Raw genomic sequence first — 25,000 nt, forward strand, 5'->3', positions numbered from 1 at the left:
GCACCACCACCACTAGCAGCTGCAGCAGTAGCACCACCATCAGTACCACCACCACCAGCAGCAGCAGCAGCAGCAGCAGCAGCAGCAGCAGCAACAACAACAACAACAACAACAACAACAACACCACCAGCAGCAGCAGCAGCAGCAGCAACAACATCAACAACAACCACAAAACAGCAGCAGAAACAGCAGTAGTAGCAGCAGCAACAACAGCAGCACGACCACCAGCACCAGCAGCGCCAACAACGATGGTAAAAACCCGACGTTGTTTTTCTGCGTTGTTGGCAGACGAGCTTCCGGTCTCCCCTGGGAGAGGGGAATTTCTCCGCGCGAGCCCCTTTTTGTCGTTTCTCAGAACTACCGTGGGCCCGTGCGTGCAGCCGATCCCCTCATTAACCCAGACGCGCATGTTTTGCTGCCCCCCTCCCCCTGCCGCCGCCGCCACCACACGAAGCGTTTACCGCGACAATTTGTCGGGTGATGGCGAGAAAAATGGGATAATTAGCGACAGCAGCCGATGAAAGGAGTAAGCGATTGCGCAATAGTCGGCCGGCTCCACAACGGGCGCGCAAAGTCGCGTTATATTAGATACAAGATAGATATATACAAACACATGTTTGTATCTATGGATATACGCCTGCCAATATATACAAAGTGATATATTATTTAGTAATACATATACAAATATATAACAATGTACCTATAGTTATGTATAAACACGCAACAATGTCATATTATGTAATAATATGGAAATATATAACAAATATTATTACATAGTATCAAGAGTAGATAATAGGGAATTCTATATCTAGGGAATATTATTATCTACTCCTGATAGTATTATTTTCCCAGAGCTGTCTCACTGAGCAATCTATAATTAGTCAAATTAATTTTTTATTGTTCCGTCACATTATAATTTATATTGTAACACGTTGGGATACGCAGCCCTGTAAGCATCCCACGAATATTGTTAGCAGCGATGAAAAGGATGCAAAAATCGGTTGCCGAGTAAAAAACTGCGCACGTCTTTCGAGCTACATGTTTTTTTAGGTATACAAAGCACGAGAGTAGAATGTTCTCTAATGCAACGCCCACGCGAGTGCATGTCACCGCCTGCCACAAGCGTATCCTCTCACGTACACTCGTCGGTTGCGTCTTTTTTTTCCGCCCAAACGTCGTGTTGGTGCGGAGACTGCGGACTCCTTTGCAGTTCTCACATCTCTGTATACACTCAACATTGAGGCCCGGCCCGTCCGCCCCGCGGCGGTTTACTATTTCGGCAGTCCGTTCCGCAGGCGTGCTATGGTGTGCACGCATACATTGAACTTGGCAGAGTGCGAGTGTACGCGATGCGCCGTACGTGCAGCACGTGCAACGCCGCGCTGCTCGGCAGTAGCAGTAGCAGCCGATAATTCGCAGAATTCGCGCATGCGCACCACGCGTCGATGACGCCACTGGTAAACAGTTCTGGGAAAGATGACTAATGCGGTATATATGCTGCGCTCGGCAACAAACTCGGCAGACGAACGAGCTAGAGAACGAACCTTTATCTAACTTTCCTGCAGAGCTGCCTCGCATTGAAGTAATTACTGTTTGCAAGCGAGCGTGAAGCTTGGAAACCATTTCTACATCGGATAACGCTAAACGTGAGTGAACGTTATATACACTTTTAGATTTATATGTTATGCTATATTTTATTACATGTGACGTGTGCAACGCCTGAATTTGTTAATTTATTAATTAATTTACAGTGATTAATTTGCGATTAATAATTAGTCAAGTTGTACGCGATGCGACACAATGAGCAAATACTCGGTATTTTACTAATTAACTAGTTGGGAAAGTCTGAACTAATTCTGGGGAAATAACTGGCGATTTCTGAAGTAATTAATACGGTGTGCAGGTATTTAAGACGTAACACTCTCCGTTTCTGGAGGTTTCTGGATAGTTTTCTGTCTACCCGAGAAACCGATCGATTATTTCGCGCGTCTCTGTAAAGATCAATAGCATGCCGAACTTCCTCCGCTGTCAACAATGTTGGCGCGCATGCGCAAACCATTGCCAAACTGCACGCGCGGGTGGCCAAAAGTGACGTATCCGGCTAAAAATAGACATGTGCGTAGTGACGTGTTTGCGTGCGGATGAGCGCGCGATGGCGTGGGCGATGGAATGCACGCCTACAATGATGATGTCGCTCCTATCAGCGTTTGTTCGGGTCACTTCGGGCGCGGCCCGCATAATACAGTCGACTACCCTGTTTCAGTTGGTTGTCGCTGGGGATGGGCGTGTTTACGCACACTAGATTTCTATTGTTACTGATGAATGCAGACTGCCACCGCGGGCAATTCTTATCTAAATGCGGCCATTCTTCTCGCACAGGTTGTTGATAGGCTGACGTCAGGGTGACGTCACGGTTTAGTCATCACGTGGCCAGGTGACGTCATTGTTGTGCTACATAAACACGCAGAGGACTAGAGCCAGAAAGATATTGCAACGAAACGTCGTAGAGAGAACACCTACAACTGAGAAAGCTAACAACATGATATTAGACAGTGATAGCATTGAGGTGAGTCATGAGTTTGTGAGTTAATTACCATATATCAGTGGTCGACTGCATTGAGTCACCACGAGTTGTAACTAATAGCAAGAGTAGATAATATAACTGCATGTGTTATTCACTTATTGTTATTATCTACTCTTGCTAATAGTAATAGTAATACTAATCGGGTAATCCTCTCCTTATAAATATAAGTTATAATAGCCTAGCTCTCCTTATATAGTCACACCTCCATTCGGAACTTACCTGGCAATGATTGTTCAATCTTATCTTTCATGGATGAAGATATAGCTAGATCAGTATTATATTTTTTATGATAATTGTAAACGATATACGGTGCTGTTGAATTTGTTTCAATTGTACACTTATCACTTCTTTTCCACTGCCAGTATAGACATAGCATATCATGGATGATTGAACCATGCACCTTCCACGCACATAAAGTTTGCCGATGTCTAACTATAGCCAAATAGAACAGAAAGCTCCACGAAACCCACACAATATAACTTATACTTATAGTCTCTCGTCTTCTGCTTCAGCTTTCGGAGCTGCTGTCGTACGGCGGATACTCGGACTCCGGCCTGCTGACGATGCCGCAGGTGACCGACGGCAAGGCAGTCGCGACTCCCGTGAGCTGCGACGACGACGCCGCGTACGTGCCCGACCTCGACGCCGTGCTGAATCTTGACGACTACGTAGACTGCTACGCGTCAGCGTACCTCACGCCCGCCGCGAAGGAAGACTCCTTCACCCACTTCAAGGTGAAGAAGGAGGAGGCGGCAGAGGAGGAGGAGGAGTTTGGAGCTGACATGCTGCGCATGAAGAGGGAGGTCGTGGACGAGGTCGGGTGCCTGGCCGTGTCGGCAGCGGTGAAGGACATTGAGACGGCATGCGACATCCTTGACATTCATCCAGGTGAGAAGCGTGATCGGTGGCGGTGTACGCGCTGCGCTCGTAGCGTGCGATTTTTAATGTGCGAGGTTGGGGTATCTTAATTGTTACAGGCACTGCATGGTGGGCTTTGGCAGAATTACTTAACGAAATTTGGAAGTTTATGGGGTTGGTGTTTAATGAGATCTCTTGTCCTGGTTGCAGATCCTTATGTGTGGACGGTTGGTGACGTGTGCAAGTGGCTGCAGTGGACGGCTCACCACTACAACCTGCCCATCGTGCAGTTGGACAACTTCTACATGAGTGGCGCCACCTTGTGCTCGCTGACCGAGGAGCAGTTCAAGCAGTATGCTCCGGACTTTGGCACCGTCTGCTACGCCGAGCTCGACATTTGGAAGAGTGGTGAGCATGCATTCCGTTCTCTCTTCTATCCGTGTCGTGCTCACACAACGAATTCGTACGTGGGTGCAACGACCTTAACCATTTTGGACATTGCATGTCACAGCAGTATTTCTTCTTCAAAATGTGTAAAGTCGAGCATATTTGCTCTCGTGCGACTTGGAGCCGAGTAGATAATAAGCAGTAGCAGCAGTATGTGTTGTCTAACCAAGTCTGTCTTTGGTCATTGCAGCGTCCGTGTACACGAAGCAGCCACAGTCTCTGACCGTCATGCCAGCGGCGATGGAGACGAGCTACATGGACATGTCCACGCTCATCGACCAGTGGGCGTGCGGAGCCGCGAGTCCTAGTCGCTCCAGCGAGGTCTCCAGCGAACACAGCGTCGAGATCCTCAGCGACAGCGAGACGGAAGAAGCGCCCCCTAGCAACGTGCAGCGTCACAGCACGACGATCCACCTGTGGCAGTTCCTCAAGTCGCTTCTGAGCGATCCGGCGAAATACGGAGCCGCGATTCGCTGGGTGGATCGACCCCGAGGTCAGTATAGTCTGCCGTCATGTGGACGATAACAACCAGAGAGATTTTAGAGTGATAGTCTGCCATGTTGTTGTGGCAACTGTTCTGACAAGTTGGGTTGACCTGGCTTTGTTGTCAAGCTAAATAAAGTTGCGGGGGCTTGCCTAACAGGTCAAGCTTTTTTTAGTATAATATACTAAAATAAAATTACTATTAATATAATCATGGCACCCAATAAACCAATTATAAGATAACCTAGAGAGAGAGAGAGAGAGAGAGAGAGAGGTGCTCCAATTCTTTCACATCTGGTCCGTTTCTATGACGATCACAGTCGATTCACTAGTCAATCAATCTAACAGGTGCAAAACTTGTTTCCGACAGGTATATTCAAGATTGAGGATTCGACGGCGGTGGCGAAAGCGTGGGGTCAGCGTAAGAACCGACCGGCAATGAACTACGACAAGATGAGTCGCTCACTGCGGCAGTACTACAAGAAGGGCATCCTGAAGAAGACTGAACGTTCACAGCGCCTTGTCTACCAGTTCTGCCCGGCCTACCGCATGTAGTGTCGCCCCCTAACAGACAGCGCCAACATTCCCAATGCGTTCCCCTGTAACTCAACGCGGTGCTGCGTCGCTGAGGGCGCGCCTCTTGTCTGATCGCTTACAACCGGTCGCCAGTTTGTGGTTTGCCGGCTGGCGAATGAGAACGAGAGGCGTCAGGGTGGTGAAGTGAAATGTCACAGAAAGCAGGATGTAAAAGTTGGCCACTGGTTCGTTTGCATGAGCTCTGATTTGTTTAGCGAGTCTGTAGAATGGGCTGGATCCCAGTCGCTATGCAATCTGTAAAGTGTACATATCGTTATTTATTTTCTACCACTGTTTTTTTTTGCCAAAGCGGTGCATATACTTCCCAGTAGTGGTGGATCACCGTGTATAGTTGTTGTTGTTATTATGAAATTTGATAAAGTTAGTAAAAGTAGCTATTTTTGATAGCCTCGTTGCCGTTGCAAGAAGGCACAAGCCAGCCACAAGAATACTAAATGGTGTCTGTGGAAATAAAACCTAAATCTTATGTCTATATCTATGATAATGCCCAAGTATGTTCTGTGAACAAATGGTAATATACCTATTCAAACTATTAACTTTTATTTAAGCCTATAACCCCAAAACAAATTATTCATATACATCCAGTGCTTTCCTATACCAGAAGCATAATATAGATCTTCCACTAATTCGACTAGTTTTGCTATGAATTTTGTATTTGTGATGTCTAATATTTAACTGAGTTTCTGCCGAGTGCGTGTGCCAACTAGCAAGGCATCAACTTTGACGAAATGACTGAAACCGGATGTCCGCGTGTAATATGCAAGTTGAATACGTAGAGTGATAAGTTTGTGAAAGAATTTTCTGTTGACGAGAGTATATGGATGGGATATCCCATTACTGGATTTTAACTTTTGTACTTCAAGTGTACATATATATGTATAATATATATGATCAGGATATTAATAAAAAGTATTATTTATATATAAGTTCAGGTTATTCATTACTTATTTCCATATTTAATGCTCAAGAAAGACAAAAATTCGCTTTTTAAGAACTTAAAATAACCCTTGTATGAAACACTGCGTTAGGTTTATAACAATGCAACAAAAAACGCACGAACATTGATAATTGCGTATAAAGTAATCTCATTTCGCATAGCGCTCGTATTTTACATGTGAAAATCAATAAATGGCAAAACAATCAAACAGTATAACAATAATTTACGGCATTATTAGTTTGATCATGTCGTTTCACGACCCTGTGCATGGTTTGCTATGTATGAGCTAAAACAGTATGCCTATATAAAACGTGGAAACTACGATGTAAAATGTGGACCATCGCCGATATTATCGCCATGATTAACAGTGATATAGACTGAGATATGCCTCCCGTAGATTCTGCTTCTTCAATTCACGGGCTGTGAGTAGCTGTGAATGAAAAAGGGCGATTGTTAAATAAATAATTAGAAATAGTAGCGTTCTACATCGTGCAGTCAATCCCCAAACTGCACAATGTATACGTACGTACAGTCGTACACGTGTACAAACGCACAGATACGCACGAACGCACAGAGGGAAATTATTAAGGTTATTGTTATGTACGTCGAAAGGAGTCAATAAAAAATATTTGTTTGTTATAATTCACACCTAGTGTCACATAGTCAGTGACTGACATTTCTCACTTAGAAACGAATTAATGGGGTACGCTAGGTGGCGCCACTTACTTTGATAGCAGCCGACGTTCCCTGGTGATCGTGCATGAAGCGGCAGTCGCGTACTTTCTTGAATGCCTGCAGGTGGCTGCGTGGCAATGAATCATAGGGGAACGTATATATTATATCAAGAGTACATAATAGAGATTATGTATCTCTATTATGTACTCTTGATTATAGCTCAAGGGGTCGTTGTCGTAACAGGTACTACAGATATGTACCCGAGGTACATATATGTATACACAAAGTGTACCAGACTTGTACTACAGAAGTGTACCCTAACCCTAACAGTAACACTAACCCTAACCCTAACCCTAACTCTAACCCTAACCCTAAACATACCGCATATAAAAATATAAACATAATACTAAACAACCTAAAACTACCTCGGGTACATATCTGTAGTACCTGTTACGACAACGACCCTTCGTGCTTGATTATACGCTACTACGCACCTCACGATCAACACCAATTAACATTTCTCTACCTACACATTACAATATCGAGAACAAAAGTGTATACCATTTGTGAAACGGGCGTGAAATACAGGAAAATCACTTCAAATCCGAATTATTTATACATATACATAGCATGGCAAGCAACATCCGTGTATACTCACCTCCCCGCGTATCTCTCTCCGTATCTCAAGTGAAATTCAAAGCACTGTCTACACAGGACCTCTCTCCTGTAGCAGTAGTAGTCTCCCACGGGCCTTGCTCTGCAGACGTCACACTTAAACAGAGCGAGAGCTTCAGGTCAATTATAATCTATGTTACCGTGCGCTTCAGCAATACGTCCACTCATTTTTATTACATATGCGATATTTTCCCCTTTCCTTTTCCGTTCCCTTTACCCTTCCCTTTCTTTTCCCTTTCCCTTTTAGAAAATAGTCAAAATACTCCCCGTGTGTATTAAGCGCATAAAAAAACTCCGCGGACAAAGTCGGACCTCATCTATGTATATAAACGGGACCCTAGTACGAAAACGTTTTACCATCAATCGAGAACAAACGTGCATAGTACTAGGAGTAGGTATAACATTATGTGTCAATGTAGCAATTGCGATGTATATGTGCATGCGTATGTGCGCGCCTGCCCTGCGTGCGTGCGTCTGTGTTTTATAATGTGTGCACATATGGCTTGTAAATCTTTCTTGCAAACTTTTAGGCTAACACAACCACGAGTGCCAAGAATTGATTTGGCACAAACAATTTTCTAGATATGCGATCTTTATCTATTTTTTTTATAAAGGTGTTACGATTAGTAGGTACGATAAATGCTTCGGCGCATACCCGCTCATGGACGCACCGGCACACGCACGCACGCAAGCGGGGGGTACGCGCGTACAGACACACGCCAGCATACGAACGTACGCAAGCGGGGTTACACGCACGCCAGCACACGCACGCACGCTGACGATGGCGCACATACCTTATCGTCGTTGTTGGTGGTACACTTGATTAAGACTGTGGCTCTGAGAGTCTGCTGTCCTGTGAACGATCCATGGAAACTCAGCCTACGGTTCTGCCTAACTTCGTGCTCGTACGTTCCCGGCCTGCAAGCAACCACGGATTATTATTATTATTATTAAATCATTATTGCATGTGAATCAAATACAAATACATGTACTGAAGACTGAATAAAAAATCTGATAGATGCAATAAAATAGTATGGATGGTCACCAACGGATGCGTGGATGACCACAGGGACCAGGGCGCATTCAATTATTGGAGAGAACGAGTGGTACTTACACATAGACAGCTAATATATGAGCACAAGAACGACGCTAGATCACCACGAGAAAATTTCATTAATAATAATAGTTAATAACGACATAATAGTTTTATTGATTACGATTTTAAGTAGCCATTTCGTTAGTTAAGTTAGCCATTTCGTTAACCATTTCGTTTTTTTTAAAGCCATTTGTGATACAATGTTGAAATCGACACCACGGTGAAAGGAAACAAATTGGGACGAAACGACACGTCTCTCTGCGCGAGACCAGCAGGTGTACATCTCATATACTTACTTCAGAAATAAGACTTACCCCGGCAGTGAATGTGAGCGCACCAAAGGAAACCTCGACGATCCGGACAGGAAGGGTTTCTTCGCTGGCTGGCTCTTGATAACCTCGGTGCGGTCCTTCTGATACAAGCATGGCGACGGAGACGGCAACTCCTACGGACGGATTACGAATTAAACCGTGATATAGTGAGACTGACGTTGTAGTGTTGTGAAAGCACAGTTCCATATTGCGACATAGAGACAGATTGCGAGGAAGATTCACGGGCACCTCCCCACAATATCCTTGCAATAAATGTTTAGGCACCTACCTACAATATCATGATAACTATATGAAATCAATCGTGCCGCTAAATGAAACGCGCATAACTATATAATATATATATCTACATAACTTTAACTATATAACTATAACTATAACTATAATTCTAACTACATGGTTCATACAGGCGGACTGAAAAATTTTTCAAGGACTTTTCAAGAACATTTTATCGGAAATTCAAAGACAATTTATCGGACATTTTATCGAAATTCATACACAGAACAAAACATACCTGGATTAATTTAATAATAACTCCATTCTTAATCACTGTCATCTCTAAAACTTACCTGGATCACATTAATAAACCCTTCTAAACACTGTCACTTCTACAACATACCTTGATTTACTGACTGATTTTAATGACTTACTGTAATTTGTGATCATCATTTAATCGTCTAACGTGTCTATGGCTTTTTAAGCTAATTTAACGCAATTTTTATAGAGGTTTGCACATTATTGATGGTACAAAATTTCTTTTTATTACAGGCAAGGATTCTTTCCAAAAATTCAAGGACATTTTCATGAAATTCAAGGACTTTTCAAGCACAAAATCAACATTTACTAAATTCAAGGACATTTTCATGAAATTCAAGGACTTTTCAAGCACAAAATCAACATTTACTAAATTCAAGTACTTTTCAAGGACTCCCCTCAAATTCAAGGACTTTTCAAGGACTGTGCGAACCATGAACTAATAACCTCAACACCAGGCCCGTAGCCGGGGGGGGGAGAGGTTTGGGGGGTTGCACGGACCCCCCCCGAGCCCCTTCCCCAAGCAAAACAAAAAATTTGCAAGAATTTCACCTTTTTCATTTTAGTGTAATAATTGCAAAATCTCCATCCCACACTCCAGACACCCCCCTCCCATTCCCTCCCCCTGCTCGGTCGCTATGCTCCCTCGCTTCGCTGACTTCGCGCCCTCACAAATTGCCAACATTTAAAAACAAACCCCCCCCCCATATAAAGCTGGCTACGGGCCTGAACACTATTGCATTTATCAGATTTTTTCTTCATGAAAGACTGTCTTAAGTACATGTATTTGTATTTGAGTTACATGCAATAAAGATTTAATAATAATAATAATAATAACTATATAACTATAACAACATAACTATATAATAACGTACTTTGCAGTTTATCGCAAGTCGTGGTCCAGTACGAGCAGCCAATGAGTAGCCCTTCTTACTAGTGATGTGTTTATCTGCCTCGTATACAAACGAGCTGACCTAAATATACAGCAATGTTGATAATATGTATGGTAAAATAGCAAATTATAGCAATTGCTCCAAAAATTGCGCATTACTAGAAGTTTACATTACTAACTAGTCTATTTCATAATGATAAAAATAATAATTATTTTTATTTTTACTACTGACTTACTACTACTACTACTACTATATATATATATATATATACTACTGCTCATAGGGTCTATGTCCCCCAGGGTACTGCCGGAACGTACCCTGGTAACTATCTGATATGGTTAGGGTTAGGGTTAGGGTTAGGGAGTAGGCGTAGGCGACTCTCTAGACTCGTTAGTGGAGTAGACGAGGTACGGTCCGAGGTAACGCATATTAGATAGTACCAGGGTACGTTCCGGCAGTACCCTGGGGGACATAGACCCTATGAGCACTACTACTAAGTACTACTTCTTCTTCTTCTACTACTACTACTATATACTACTACTACTACTACTACTACTACGACTACTACTACTATATAAACTATACAAACAATGTAATATATAACTATATAATAATATACTAATGGATGTGCGCACCACGTGGTTATTGTAGCTACCGGGTCCTCTATTCGGTTCCCCGCGAAGATCCAAGAAGATACCAGCTTTTGTTGGTGGCAATTTCGTTGGCAGTAGTTGCCTATCTAATGTTGTGCCAAACGAAACTAGAATAAATGAAAAATGCTCATTCATCATCTATAGTGACCTCTACTTGTAGTAGTAATGATATGTACCACATTAAACAACGTTGTTCATAAAATTCTAACAGACGCTACCGATGTTAATGTACTATTTCAGTATTTGTCACTCGGTTAGTTGTCCCGGTTAGCCCCGAAAACCTACAAACGTTGTAACAGAAATTGTTACTTCATCAATATATATATAAACACTAGAAAGATATTCATATCCTTTACATATATAGCACGATAGCATTGTGTTATTATAAATATTTCATATAAAGTGATATCTCCCAGCTATTATAATTCATTTATAGGGGGGATAGCTGACTTTATGACTTCGATCGTGCATGGCAGTGCGGCTGAAGGGTTCATTGTCGTATCAGGTACTACATTATACATAGTACCAGGAGTAGATAATAGGGAATTCCCTATTATCTACTCCTGATAGTACATATATATACCTAGATACAATAATGTAACCCAAACCCAGGATAGGGGTTGGGTTTGGGTTACATTCTACCATCCCACCTCCTGGGGTTACATCCACCCCCTATCCTGGGTTTTGGGTTACATTATTGTATCTAATATGTAACCGAGGTATACACAAAGTGTACCAGACTTGTACTACTACTATTTACAGAAGTGTACCCTAACCCTAACCCTAACCCTAAACATACCTCATATAAAAATATAAACCTAATACCAAGAATAGATAATAGGAGTGTTTCACGTGACGTCATAGATCAGGTCACGTGTATTTGTTATGCGTCATGATTGGCAGAAGCGAAGCGTGCTGCTTGACATTTACAGATGAATGACCCACATGTTCTGATAGAAAGCGCTGTTTATGTAGTGCACGTACATGTGCGTGCACGTACGTGCATGCGTGCGTGTGTGCGTGCGTGCGTGTGAACTTACACGTGCGTGCGTGTACACGTACACGTGCGTGCGTGCGTGTGCACGTACACGTGCGTGCATGCGTGCGTGTGCGTGCGTGTGCACGTACACGTGCGGGCATGCGTGCATGCGTGTGTGTGTGTGTGCGTGCGTGCGTGTGCAGGTACACGTGTGTGCATGAGTGCGTTGGTGCGTACGTGCGTGTGTGTACAGGTACACATGCGTGCGTGCATGCATGTGCACGTAGACGTTCGTGCGTGCGTGCGTGCGTGCGTGTGCACGTACACCTGCGTGCATGCATGCGTGCGTGTGTATGTAAATGTGCGTGCATGCGTGCGTATGTGCGTGCGTGTGTGCGTGCGTGCGTTTGGATGTACACGTGCGCGCGTGTGTACCTGCATATGCACGTACACATGCGTGCATGCGTGCGTGCGTGTGCACGTACACGTGCGTGCATGCGTGAGTGCGTACGTGTGCAGGTACACGTGTGTGCATGCGCGCGTGCGTTTAGATGTACACGTGCGCGCGTGCGTACCTGCATATGCACGTACACATGCGTGCGTGCGTGCGTGCATGCGTGCGTGCGGGTGCACGTACACGTGAGTGCATGCGTGTGCACGTACGCGTGCGTGCATGCGTGCGTGCGTGAATGTGCCCGTACACGTGCGTGCGTGCGTGCGTGCGTACGTGAATGTGCACGTACACGTGCGTGCGTGCGTGTGTAAATACACGTGCGTGCATGCGTGCGTGTGCACGAACACGTGCGTGCATGCGTGCCTGCGTGCGTGTGCACGTACACGTGCGTACATGCGTGCCTGCGTGCGTGTGCACGTACACGTGCGTGCGTGTGTGCGCGCGTGTGCAGGTACACGTTCGTGCGTTCGTGCGTGCGTGCGTGCGTGTGCCCGTACACGTGCGTGCATGAGTGTGTGCGTGCGTGCGTGCGTGAATGTGCACGTACACGTGCGTGCGTGCGTGTGTAAATGCACGTGCGTGCGTGTGTAAATGCACGTGCGTGCATGCGTGCGTGTGCACGTACACGTGCGTGCATGCGTGCCTGCGTGCGTGTGCACGTACACGTGCGTGCGTGCGTGCGTGTGTACGCGCGTGTGCAGGTACACGTTCGTGCGTGCGTGCGTGCGTGCGTGTGCACGCGCGTGAGCAGGTACACGTTCGTGCGCGCGTGCGAGCGTGCGTGTGCACGTATACGTGCGTGCATGAGTGTGTGCGTGCGTGCGTGCGTGTGCACGTACACGTGCGTGCATGAGTGTGTGCGTGCGTGCGTGCGTGTGTGCACGCGTGTGCATGTGCACGTCGTGGCGTTGTGCGTGCGTGCGCACCGTACATCCTCTGGAATAGTGTGGTGCCGTCAGGCGTGCGTGCGTGCGTGCGTGTGAAACATCTGAAATGTCAAAGACGACAGCGAGATACCTCAAACGCGCCACACAACAGGTCGAGTGTTACGGACAGCTGAACACTCAAACTGCCGAGCGCTGAGTCTACACACGATTCCCGTTTGTGCTATGGATGTACAAGCTCGTCAACGGCATGGTCAACCTTGGATACCAACAACACTGATACACCTACGTTCGAACACCAGGAACACTGTCAGAGCACTTTTTCTTAAAACCCATTCCTGGCAGATGAACACAGAAAGGCCCCTTCTTCCCAGGCTATTACAACGCTGAACGCAACCCACGAAAGTGTGACAGCCGAAAATCTAATTCTTTAAAAGTCTCTGATACTGCTAAACACACAGGGCAGTTTCTTTAAGTAAAATTGCTTTTGTTTTTTTTCTTTAGAAAAGTCAAGGAAGATATTATTTTAGTCTCAACTAGCCCTCCGTTGGCATAACATCAGTATTTATGGCCCAATATAGCCGTAAGAATAAGATAGAAGGGAACTTACTACGTGGCGTGCCATGCGGTGCGTGCGGTACCGTTGCGCACATACACGTGCGTGCGTGCGTGGTGCCGCGGCAGGTACTCGGCTGCGGCGCGTCGCACGTACAGTCGCATGCGTTCTGCGGCGTGTGCACGTACACGGGGTGTGTTGCCGCGTGTACAGTACACGTCGTGCGTTCGCGCGTGGTTGCGCCCACGTAACACGTTCGTAGCATAGTGTGGCGTGCGTGCGTGGTTGAACTTACACGTCGGCAGCGTGCTTGCGTCGTGAGGTGCACGTACACGTGCGTGCTGCTGCGCGAGCGTGTGTTCGCGCGGTGCAGGTACACGTTTTGGCGTGACGTGACGGCGGTGTGCTGTGCAGTAACACGTGGTGCAGTTGTGCGTGACGTCGTGCGTGCGTACGTGGCTGTGTGCAGGTACACGTCGTGCGTTGCGGCAGCGCGTGCGGCATGCCATGCATGTCAACGTAACGTGCGTGCGTGCGTGTGACGTACACGTGGTAGCGTGCTGCGGTGCTGTATCGAACCAATATCACCATCCTGCTTGCTGCCAACCGTTAAACTGCGCATGTGCGCATATGACGTCAATGTTTATCAACATTAAACGCTCCTATAGAATAACGGATTATTCTCCGGCTATTATGCTTTTAGTTTTATAGTTACTATCTATGCCGTATGCGTGCATGGCCATGGTCCTCCGCTACCACATCACTTTGGTTATATTTTCGATACTATGCAATTAATTTATGCCATTATGGTGATAAATAAATCTTGAAATGATTTGAATTAGATTAAATTAATTCGCATCGAATTGAACTGAATTGAATATAGGATAGTTACGCGCAAGTATGACCATATATATATATATATATATATATATACAACACATGTGTTGTATATATCTATAATATGACCGACGGGCTGCGTGCCTTGCGTCACGTGCGCGTAACGGTAATGCTTGATAAATTTACTCTTGTCTTGATATTTCTGAAGCAGCTGACCTTGTACATTTGGCTCTTTTCCTGCCTGCATGATTCTTCTCGTTCTATTAGTTCATATCATTATCACAAGTTTATGTAATGTTTAACATTACACTCTTCAAGTTATGTCTGCAAACTTTATTATTGATTTAAAACTAAAGCGAATGCCAACTATTTTTGTCTGCTACGTTGCTATGATGTAATGCAGTGGCGACATCTATTTCAATTTTAATAACTTGAGCATTTCAGTATGTCAGCCTCCATAGCGAATCTATCTGGGAAGGCGTTTGTTTACAGAATTATTTAATAGATATTATGATTATCATGCGAAGATGGTAATATCTATTTGAAGGACTGAGTATAAAAGGTATTGTGTGAGGGTGATTAAAGTCTGTTTCTGTTGTAGTACGTTGCAGTATCCAAATTTGGCATCGAGGCAACGCCAACGGGCTATAGCTAGCCATGGGGTGTGACATAGCTTGGGTAAAGCCAGGTAGTTTAGCCTTTTTTTTTTAGCCAAAAGGCACTGAGGGTGGGCACAGCCAGAGTTTTTTTGGCACCCTCAGTGGTTCTTTTACGTCCCCATTGACCTTAGTATTACTGGAGACGGGACCGCCATTTTACGTGGTCATCCGAGCCACGGCACGGGAGATTCACAGTCTCCAGACTCCAATGTTGAGAGCCAGGTTTTTACACCTTGAGAAAATTCACTGACCCGGCCGGGGTTTGAACTCACAGCCTTCAGTGGACAGTGTACGAGGCCTAACCACTGGGCCACGGAGGCTCTTTAATTGTCAAATTGAAACTTTCTAATGGAATTCGGAAACCGCACTCCGCAGTGTTGATCTGATCTTTCGACTTCTTCTTCTTCACCTCGGTATGGTCCAAGCTAGACCGAATAATTCTGTCCCATATAACCTTTTTTATATTTTGGTGAGGGTTATTGGGACAGAACGGGGCTCATTGAAATTTCGTGAGATCGCATGCAAAATGCATGCGCTGCGAATGCGGCCCGTACGCCGCTATTGGTGCGAAAAAAAACCTACCGTTCCCTTCTACATGGCTTTACCTTGCTACTGATATGTGTATACATTCACTTCAATCGTTATTCACTTCTTAAAAGATTGTTTTTCATAAACCCCGCTTCGTTCCACTTTCCTAAATTACATCGCCATTTACAAACAATCAGACCAATCAGAGCGAGTCTTACAATAGCCCCTGGTTCTCGCTTGTATCTGTGGTGCTGTAGGAGGGCTGATAGACTCGCTCTGATTGGTCTGATTGTTTGTAAATGGTGCACGTAATTTACAAAAGTTAAATGACGCGGTTTTCTGAAAAACAATCTTTTAAAAAGTGAATAACGATTGAAGTGAATGTATACAAATATCAGTAACAAGGTAAAGCCATGTAGAAGGGAACGGTAGGTTTTTTTTCGCGCCAATAGCGGCGTACGGGCCGCATTCGCAGCGCATGCATTTTGCATGCGATCTCACGAAATTTCAATGAGCCTCGTTCTGTCCCAATAACCCTCACCAAAATATAAAAAAGGTTATATGGGACAGAATTATTCGGTCTAGGTCCAAGCTTGTTATATATATACAAGTTATTGCGTAAAATGCTAAGTTAACACATGTTTCACCCAACTATTGTACTCTACGATAAAAGGCCTTCCATTTCTAGTATAGAAAATGCGGAATAGGTGGAATGTGGTGGTGCCACTGCCGCTGAGAGGGTCTATATCCCCCAGACCCAGGTTACTGCCGGAACGTACCCTGGTTACGGTCCGGTATACCGGAACGTACCCTGGAGTGGTGCTATCTAATATGCCGGACCGTACCTCGCCTACTCCACTAACGAGTCTAGGGAGTCGCCTACTCCCTAACCCCAAACCTAACCCTAACCCTAATCCTAACCCTAACCATATCAAATACTGAAATAGTGACCAGGGTACGTTCCGGCAGTACCCTGGGGGACATAGACTCTATGTGCGCCACTGCCTGGTGAGTGGTGGCACTGGTGCACTGGTTCATTAGTTAGGCCGTGTGCAGGGTGTAACAGATAACCAATTCCTCATTATGCACGCTACGCTGCCATCTTTTTATTTCTAGCACAAAAATCTGGTCCCTCGCCTTAAAACTATTGTTTTCTATATTCACACAGAAGGCACCCACACAGAATTAAGGTGTCGGTATGATGTATCATATGCCCTGGGTCCTGAAACACAGTCACTGTGTCATACCAGTAAAACTTTTCTGTCCACAATAAGTTATTATGCAGCATAGTCTTGATCTGTGATCATTGTATATGTTTTATTATGTAGCTTACAAAATGGCAGCAAGCTCAGAAAGTGTGTTGCTCTACATCAGCAATGTAAGATGTAAGAAGGTGGAAGGCACTCTGTATATCTTTGAGACGAGGATGGCCTGGCAGCAATCCAGCAAAGATATCTTCAGCATTAGTCACAATTATGCTGATATTAAAAGTAAGTGGTCAGTTTTCTATCTCATTCTCATACAGAATTTTATCGTAGCAACTTAGATTTTTCCAACCTGAGACTGGATGAGAAATGAATAATTCTAAATTTTTTTTTCAGTGCAAAAGATTTCTCCTGAAGGCAAGTCTAAAGTGCAGCTCCAGATCGTGTTGCACGATGGTGGCTCAACAACGTTCCATTTTAATAATCCTGGTAAGCACACCTACAATTTTATACATTTAATTTTTATGCTGTTGATGTAATTGCTTCTATAGGGCCAAATTTATAGTAGTGTAATGATGAGCTCTTCCCAAATCATTCCAAATTCCATTATGTAGGTACTAATGAGAATCTTTGCATACGATACATGATTGTGTTCAGTATGTGTAGGTTCCACCTAATTTTACATACTGTTAATGCCACGTGTGTGGTGACAAGATCATGATAACTCTTGCGAGTGCTTTAAAATTGTGTTTGCATTTACAGAAGGAGAACAGGCTCAGAGAAAGGACAGAAATGAAGTCAAGGAGTTACTCATACAGCTTCTGCCAAGATTCAAATTAAAAGTGAACAAAGAACTTGAGGAGAAAAACAGGTAATTGAAAACCCAACTCAAAGGCATTAGTATATTTTCTAATGAGCGATATCAGAAATATACACCTATGATAAGCCATAACTAGAATTTTGCAATTGTCTTGGATTAATAAACTTTCATGTTGAACACTGGGATACAAGTTAAATTTCACGTATCATCCTCCTTATTATATAGAACGTAAGAGTAATTGTGATAACTTATTTCAAAAAAGCTAAAAACTGTTTAACATGTGTTTGCGACTTTTGATTTTTTTGTCTTGTATTCTATGTTTCAGGAAATTACAGGAGGATCCTGAACTTTTTAAGCTCTACATGGATCTCGTTGTCAGTCAGGTCCTAACGGCTGATGAATTCTGGGCAAATATTGCAAATGTGAGACCATCAATATTGTATAATCGCACGTAGAGTTCACTATGCTGCCATGAATGCCTGGTTACTCAAATATTTGTTCATTGCATTGCTATGTTATGCTATCTATATTCATGACTAAAATTGATCAAAATGACCAGATAGTGAAAGATTATGCTAAGGTCAGCAGACGACATCACTGCTTAGTGGATGACAGTGATAATACTGCTCGACCACAGGATGTTGATTTCCATTTCGGCACGGGCTCTCTCTCTCTACCGGCGTCGGCAGGTATCCGACATGTCTTTATTTTCCGCTCGTTGCAGAAGCCTGACACGGGTGGCGGTGGCGCCCCCCAGAGCGTTGGCGTGTCCGGAGCCTTCCTAGCTGACGTAAAGCCTCAGAGCGACGGTGTCAACGCGATCACCTACAATCTCACGACGGACATCATCGAGTCGATATTCAAGACATATCCAGCCGGTAAGCATAGCATGCCAGCCAATGCTGCATTCCTACATTTCTACTCATTTACTCTACTAGTCTCATGGTGAGCATCATATTGAAACTAATTCTAAAAGTGGTCTATGACAGCTAAGACTTTATCGAAGAACACTGATGAAGTTAGAACGGGTTGTGTTGTTCTTTGTTGTACAGTGAAGAATGCTGATGAAGTTTGAACGGGTTGTGTTGTTCTTCATTGAACAGTGAAGAAGAAACATCTGGAGAATGTTCCTCACAAGCTCAGTGAGAGTGAGTTCTGGACCCGCTTCTTCCAGTCGCACTACTTCCACAGAGATCGGCTCACTGCGGGCAACAAAGACCTATTCTCCGAGTGCGCAAAGAGCGATGACCAAGGTAACGCCTGAAGCTGGAGTGACCTTGAGGGTTGACCTTGGATAGACCAACAGCTGTGCCGGATTCCCTTGCGTCTAGAGAAGCCCCAGTGATTAACATAACCCATTGACTGGGCCTTTCCCATAGATCCCCCTCGGTAAATTCTGCCCTCCCCTCCTTAGCTTCTTATTCTTTTAACCATCCCGAGTTTTAAAGTGCCACAATTATGTTTTTTTAATTGAGCAAGATGAAGCTGAGGAAGTGCTTTCTCTGCTCTTGTGGCTCTTATGGAATTGGCTCGATATTATTTTGAAGTCTGTCCTGCATGTAGCGGCACATTAGTTTTCCATCATCTATGGTCATGTCTGCTTTTTGTTTCAGATTTGCTCGCGGAAGCGTGGAAAGTATCAGAAAATCCTCTGGTTGACATTGCCAATTTTTATGACGACCCTGAGGATGAGGTATGTCTCGCATTAATTCGGTTTTTATCGCTAGCTTAAGAGACGTAGGGTTAACGAGACAGAAGCGCATTAGTTTCAACTTGACAGCATGCTGCACCAAGTCTCCAAACTTGTCACTGCGTAGGTGAGTCTTCTAACTGCCATCAACTATGCTAAGTTTGCTGAAGAGCTTGTCAAAGATCGATTAATTTCTTGGCAGGGATATGGAGGGGCAGCTGTAGATAAAACATCAACCACCCACCAGGTGAATCAGAACATGATTCGCCGATTCAATCATCATTCGACGATGGTGCTGAAGACTGCCGACGACAGCGCCGGAAACAAGAGCACGCCCTCCGTATCCAACGGCAACACGACACTGCCTGCGGCGGCCATTTCCGAGGCATCGAACGGGTCGTTTGCCGATGATAGTTCATGCAGTAGCTGGGTGGTGGAGCCACCAGCAAATAAACGAGTAAGATACGACTTTGACGCTGCTTTTAAACTTGTCACCTCGACACATGCCTAGACAATTAAAAACTCTTAATAAATTTATTGCAAGCTCTCAGGAGGAGAGAGCAGTGTAGTACCGGGCTGGTGTACCAGCGCTTCTACCCTTGCTTTCGTATGAGTTGTAGAATATAAAGGAAGTTGCGAAAATAGTCCTGAAGTGCAAACCCTTTCCGAATGATTCGCACGGGTCCTGGAATATCTGGGAAGTCCTGTAAATAGTCCTGAAGTACAACCCCTTTCTGGATGATTCGCACGGATCCTGGAATACCTGGGAAGTCATGGAGTACCTGGGAAGTCTTGGAATACCTGGGAAGTCCTGGAATACCTGGGAAGTCCTGGAATACCTGGGAAGTCCTGGAATACCTGTGAAGTCGAATACCTGGGAAGTCCTGGAGTACCTGGGAAGTCCTGGAAATAGGAGGAATGAACCCTTGAACGTGTGTTTTTCCAGTCAAAGCTGATTGAGAAGCTGGAGTATGATGATCTAGAGGGCGAGGAGACGCGACGGACAGCACGGTTGAACCTCGTTAAGCGAGATCGTTACTACCACGGCCCGATGACGCTACAACGCGCCGAGTATCGCAGCAACGATGAGATCATCGCGAGTCTGCAGGCATTCACCGACGCCATCGCCGCATGGCAGCCCGCCCTGCCCGAGGTGAGCGAGCCGTCGCCGTGGCAACCGCGCGTCCCAGTGCAGTGCAACCTGCGCGACCTAATTCTTTTGTCCCCAAGTTGCAGTTTCTGTTACCCCTGACTTCTTTTAGAAGTTTCTCTTCTCTTAAGGAATTTATAGCAGAGCTTGTTAAATTCATTGTACCAATGTCAATGTGTGACACATTGACTGCATTGTTCTTTAGGTGTTGCCCAGCAGTATAGCAGTTGGAGTGATGGGAGAGCTGTCACCAGGGGGCGTCCTAATGCAGGGAGGCACAACTGATGCATTGCTAAATCGTGAGGACCGCTACTGTGACTGTGTGTTACACGTATTTTAAAATGTACCACGTGTTTCTTTTTGTAGTTGGTATGCTATTTTATTGTTATTGTAACAGGTGATAACAAGTATATAGCATTAGTATTTTATATTCTAAGTAAGTTCTTAAGTTCTCTTCTTAAGTTCTAATCTGTAATAATGTCATTGCTCCTATAGAAATGGTCTCACAACCCATCCAAAAAGACATGAAGGCAATTTACATTTCTCTGTGTGAACTTTTGAGGCATTTCTATGCTTGCTTTCCTGTAACCTCCAAGGCTCTCGAAGAAAAGGTACTTCTTTCTATTTCTATGTTATCCAATCGTATTTTCAAGGCATATCATTAAATAAAAATAAATCGGTGATTTTAGAGTAAAATTTATTATAGCCACTTAGATAAAGAACATTTTTAACAAACAATATAGCATAAAAAGATTTATAGCATCATTTAAGACAACGCTGTTTTATCTAAAACTATCTGCAGGTTGTTAAAATGAAAGGAACTCTGGATCGATTTCATATGGTTAAGATGCGACCATTCCAGGAAAGTGTGATGAGGCAGCATTACACTGTAAATGTACGTATGGCTTTTCTCCAAACTCAACTGTGTGCACAGCACCCCTATCTCGCAAGCTACCATTTCTCTTTCCCTTTATCTCTCTCTCTCTCTCTCTCTCTCTCTCTTTTCTCTTTTCGCTCTCTCCTCTTCTCTCTCTTCTCTCTCTCTCTCTCTCTCTTTCGTCTCTCATCTTCTCTTCTCTCTCCTTCTCTTTCTCTGCTTCTCTCTCCTACTCTCCGACCCGCTCTCTCTTTACTCTTTCTCTCTCTTTCTCTCTCCTCTCGTGCCCTCTTCCCACACCATCTTGAGTGCATCCTACCGACACTACCGTCGCTCCCCTCTTCTCTCTCTCTCTCTTCTCTCTGCTTCTCTTCTCTTCTCTCTCTTTCGCACTCTCTTCTCTCTTCTCTCTCGCTCTCTCTCTCTCTCTCTCTCTTCTCTTTCTCTCTCTCTCTCTCTCCCTCTCTCTTTATCTCTCTCTCTTTCTCTCTCTATCTCTCTCCCTCTCGCTCCCTCTCTCTCGCTCTCCCCTTTCTCTCTCTCTCCTTCCATTCCCCTTCTACTCGTCTCCCTACCAGCCCTCACTCCCTCGCTCTCTCTCTCTCTCACCTTGCGTCGAGGATTCCCTGATACTCCTCCAGCTGCCGCATGAAGGAGGGGTTCGGCCGCACGCACGAGCGCTTGTTCTTCACAAACCTCAGCCTGTCTATCTATCTATCTATCTATCTATCTATCTATCTATCTATCTATCTATCTATCTATCTATCTATCTATCTATCTATCTATATTCTGTCTTACATCTATCTATCTACTCTACCTTATCTCTCTCTCTCCTCTCTCTCTCTCTCTCTCTCTCTCTCTCTCTCTCTCTCTCTCTCTCTCTCTCTCTCTCTCTCTCTCTCTCTCTCTCTCTCTCTCTCTCTCTCTCTCTCGCTACATATATATAAAGTTGTCTGCGAATATCGTATTTGTTAAATCAGCAAACCTGCATTATTTGCCTCTCAGTGCTCATTAGTGGCAGTTGCCAGGTAATCAGCGTTGATTGCCGTTATTAAAATAGGGGGCGTGCGAGCCAGTTAGCTGTTTTCGCCGTCGACAAACAAACAATTGAAAACGATCGCGGAATCGAACGCGGGCATTGTGCTGCAACGTAATTGCTGTGTTTCAATGGCGAGCGTGCGCGACACGGCGCGAGGCAGCATGGCTGACGTCAGCTTCACGCATTGTTGCAGCTGACCGGTCATCTAGACGAGATGCTACAAGCAGCCTACAAGAAGTACGAGGCGTGGGAGGCGAAGAAGACAGGTGGGGGCCGGCCACGGTGATAGCGGACCTATATATTTGTACAAAACTCATTCGCCGCTACTTTTGATTATATACTATACGTGCGCGTGTGTGCGTGCGTGCGTGGGGGTGTGTGTGTGCGTGCGTGCGTGCGTGCGTGCGTGCGTGCGTGCTTGCGTGTAGGATGTGTGTTCATGTTCGTATGTATGTTGACATTTGGTCGTTTTTTTATATTTTTTGACAACATCAATGTTATTTCATTAACGCTTTCATGTCTGCTGTTATTTATAGACAGCGTAGAAATCATGAGACAGATAGCGAGATAGCGAATAAGAAAAATAGAGAAATAAACAATTATTATTGTTATTATTATTATTGTTATTATTATATAATAATGAATAAATCCACGTGAATAATGGCCGGCTGGTTTGAAGTGTTAAGTATTTTGTTGGGATGATGTCATGCAGACGCGTGAGGTCATCATGCTGTGAATTGTGGCGGAGGCTGTGAATGCCTCGTGAATGTATATTTCACTAATGAGCCATGGAGCCCCTGGTCGCCCGTGGTAACGAAATCAACAACTCGTTGTTATTCATCTTGCCAGTGTCTTTCGCAATTACAATGTAATAATATTAATTTTAAAATGTCTTTCGCGAGGACTGAATGATCTTTAGCGACTGACGTGAGCCAAGGTGAGCTATATTTGCTGTAGCTATAGTACTAGAGCTATATTTGCTGCTATAATTTCTCACTAAAATTTGTTGATGAAATTGGAAACGCAACGCAAAAATTCGCATGAAAGTCGATGCAAAACGAAATGCACCTTAAAAAAATTAGGCGTTTTCATTATAACGATAATTGCTAGATGGAAACCACGCATCGAATCACGCAAACGTTTAAATATAGGGGCTATCTCGCGCTTAACTCTACACCGTCCCACCAGCACACACCTATTACAACACCGTGGGCGAACGCTGGAATATCACCTGCTGAAATTGCCGTGTGCTCTGTTACCATCATGCATACTCGGTCGCTTGGCTACGAGCGATGTCGCTATGCATAAGTGACGTAGGTACTTCTAGAAGGATAGGAGAGAACGAGGAACTGGCTTACAGTCGGACTCGAAGGTGCAGTGCGAGCGGAGCTGTGAGAGCCAGGTCAGAGTAAGTATGCTTTCTGTTGTGTGTGCGTGTGCCTGTGCGTGTGTGTGTGCGTGTGCGTGTGCGCGCGTGCGTGCGTGTGTGTGTGTGTGTGCGTGCGTGCGTGCGTGCTTGTGTGTGCGTATGGCTAGTGTGCGTGCGATGTAAATTGCTTGTATGTCCGCTACGCCGCTAGGATGCTGTGCAATATATATATATAGAGAGAGAGAGAACGTAGGAAGCGCAGAGAGACAGCTCCAAGAAATGCACACGTGTTTTATACGATAGGCATACGTAACACGCAAGCCTACAGATACATGCGACCACGCGCACGCACACACACGCACGCACGCACACACGCACGCACGTACGCACGCACGCACACGCGTCCAGTTTTAAAGCCGCGCCGGGCTAGCAGAGAGTTTATGACTGTTATGGCTTAACAGTATGTGCAATTAATTAAATTAAATTTTTAATTTAATTAATAAGTTGTATCTGTCACGACGTGGAATAGAAATGGTAGTACTTATACGTGTTTCGTTATGTGTCCTTTTATTTTGCCGATGTTCTAGATCGGTGTGATTGACAGTGTGAAGGCATTCCGCTTTATGCTGCTGATCACACCACATATCAGAGGTTTATTATGATTATTATTAAATTATTATTGCATGTAATTCAAATACATACACATTTACTGAAGACGGTCTTTTTCATGGAGAAAGAATCTGATTGATGCAATAGTGTGCAATTCATCGAGTAGCTAGCAGTGCACTTGTTTGAATCGTGTCACTGAAAAAAACATTAACGAATGTTTTGCTGTTACTCATACAGAGAACAGGAAACTAACAAGAGACAATCAAATCTGAAAAGGAAACAGAAACAGAGAGGAAGAGAGAGGGGGATATAGCGAGGAGGCGAGATGCGTTACATTGGTCTGTGGGTGCTTCTCTGGATGGTTGCCAGCTTACTAATCAATGCACGTCGACACCCTCGACCAACGCCATCAAAGCCGAACAAGGCCGAGGCGGTGTTCGAGCAGCCACTAGGCGCTCCGGTATATTGCACCGAACAATATGTGTTTGCTTATTGCCACTTCTGGTTGAAATGCGTGAATAAATCGGATACCATATCCCTGCATTTAGATTGTACAGTGTTGCATTTAGTTAGTGCATTTTTT

General features: G+C 44.6%; 4 protein-coding genes across 4 annotated transcripts in view; 3 read left to right on the top strand and 1 right to left on the bottom strand.

The window, feature by feature from the left end:
* The first annotated feature begins 1,514 nt into the window (after nucleotides 1-1,514).
* LOC106811082 (SAM pointed domain-containing Ets transcription factor-like) lies at nucleotides 1,515-5,895 on the top strand. Its single transcript, XM_014814613.1, has 6 exons — nucleotides 1,515-1,646; nucleotides 2,380-2,566; nucleotides 3,097-3,472; nucleotides 3,653-3,850; nucleotides 4,080-4,382; nucleotides 4,743-5,895. The coding sequence occupies exons 2-6, from the start codon at nucleotides 2,540-2,542 to the stop codon at nucleotides 4,925-4,927; spliced, it is 1,089 nt and encodes a 362-aa protein (XP_014670099.1). The 5' UTR covers nucleotides 1,515-1,646; nucleotides 2,380-2,539; the 3' UTR covers nucleotides 4,928-5,895.
* Nucleotides 5,896-6,267: 372 nt separating this feature from the next.
* LOC106811073 (protein pitchfork-like) lies at nucleotides 6,268-11,406 on the bottom strand. Its single transcript, XM_014814599.1, has 8 exons — nucleotides 11,397-11,406; nucleotides 10,744-10,868; nucleotides 10,091-10,189; nucleotides 8,667-8,797; nucleotides 8,051-8,174; nucleotides 7,240-7,352; nucleotides 6,633-6,708; nucleotides 6,268-6,336 (listed from the first exon to the last, which is right to left on the bottom strand). Exons 1-8 carry the CDS (start codon nucleotides 11,404-11,406, stop codon nucleotides 6,268-6,270), a joined length of 747 nt encoding a protein of 248 aa, XP_014670085.1.
* Nucleotides 11,407-14,924: 3,518 nt separating this feature from the next.
* LOC106811076 (general transcription factor IIH subunit 1-like) lies at nucleotides 14,925-23,103 on the top strand. Its single transcript, XM_014814602.1, has 14 exons — nucleotides 14,925-15,033; nucleotides 16,987-17,148; nucleotides 17,260-17,352; nucleotides 17,626-17,734; nucleotides 18,009-18,105; nucleotides 18,408-18,561; nucleotides 18,787-18,936; nucleotides 19,297-19,376; nucleotides 19,576-19,830; nucleotides 20,320-20,526; nucleotides 20,729-20,822; nucleotides 21,019-21,134; nucleotides 21,326-21,418; nucleotides 22,633-23,103. The coding sequence occupies exons 2-14, from the start codon at nucleotides 16,995-16,997 to the stop codon at nucleotides 22,723-22,725; spliced, it is 1,695 nt and encodes a 564-aa protein (XP_014670088.1). The 5' UTR covers nucleotides 14,925-15,033; nucleotides 16,987-16,994; the 3' UTR covers nucleotides 22,726-23,103.
* A 678-nt stretch (nucleotides 23,104-23,781) lies between these two features.
* The window catches only part of LOC106811079, a 3,159-nt gene continuing 1,940 nt past the window's right edge, over nucleotides 23,782-25,000 (top strand). Inside the window, exons 1-2 of the mRNA XM_014814605.1 lie at nucleotides 23,782-23,847; nucleotides 24,655-24,877. Coding sequence (XP_014670091.1) covers nucleotides 24,743-24,877 — 135 coding nt within the window. The 5' untranslated portion in view covers nucleotides 23,782-23,847; nucleotides 24,655-24,742. The remainder of the gene's footprint in view (nucleotides 23,848-24,654; nucleotides 24,878-25,000) is intronic.

This window comes from Priapulus caudatus, unplaced genomic scaffold (genome assembly GCF_000485595.1).
Source record: "Priapulus caudatus unplaced genomic scaffold, Priapulus_caudatus-5.0.1 Scaffold502, whole genome shotgun sequence".
In the NCBI taxonomy this organism is placed as follows: Eukaryota; Metazoa; Priapulida; class Priapulimorpha; order Priapulimorphida; family Priapulidae; genus Priapulus; species Priapulus caudatus.

Excerpts from the sequence above, each read along its gene's own strand:
- LOC106811073 (XM_014814599.1), bottom strand. Across the intron at positions 8,798-10,090 it reads GACTTGCGATAAACTGCAAA|GAGTTGCCGTCTCCGTCGCC; the intron begins GTACGTTATTAT and ends ATCCGTCCGTAG. Across the intron at positions 8,175-8,666 it reads CGCTCACATTCACTGCCGGG|GCCGGGAACGTACGAGCACG; the intron begins GTAAGTCTTATT and ends GGTTGCTTGCAG.
- LOC106811082 (XM_014814613.1), top strand. The coding sequence starts at position 2,540 with ATGATATTAGACAGTGATAGCATTGAG. Across the intron at positions 3,473-3,652 it reads CATCCTTGACATTCATCCAG|ATCCTTATGTGTGGACGGTT; the intron begins GTGAGAAGCGTG and ends TCCTGGTTGCAG. Across the intron at positions 3,851-4,079 it reads GCTCGACATTTGGAAGAGTG|CGTCCGTGTACACGAAGCAG; the intron begins GTGAGCATGCAT and ends TGGTCATTGCAG.
- LOC106811076 (XM_014814602.1), top strand. The coding sequence starts at position 16,995 with ATGGCAGCAAGCTCAGAAAGTGTGTTGCTCTACATCAGCAATGTAAGA. Across the intron at positions 17,353-17,625 it reads GTTCCATTTTAATAATCCTG|AAGGAGAACAGGCTCAGAGA; the intron begins GTAAGCACACCT and ends TTGCATTTACAG. Across the intron at positions 18,562-18,786 it reads ATTCAAGACATATCCAGCCG|TGAAGAAGAAACATCTGGAG; the intron begins GTAAGCATAGCA and ends TTCATTGAACAG.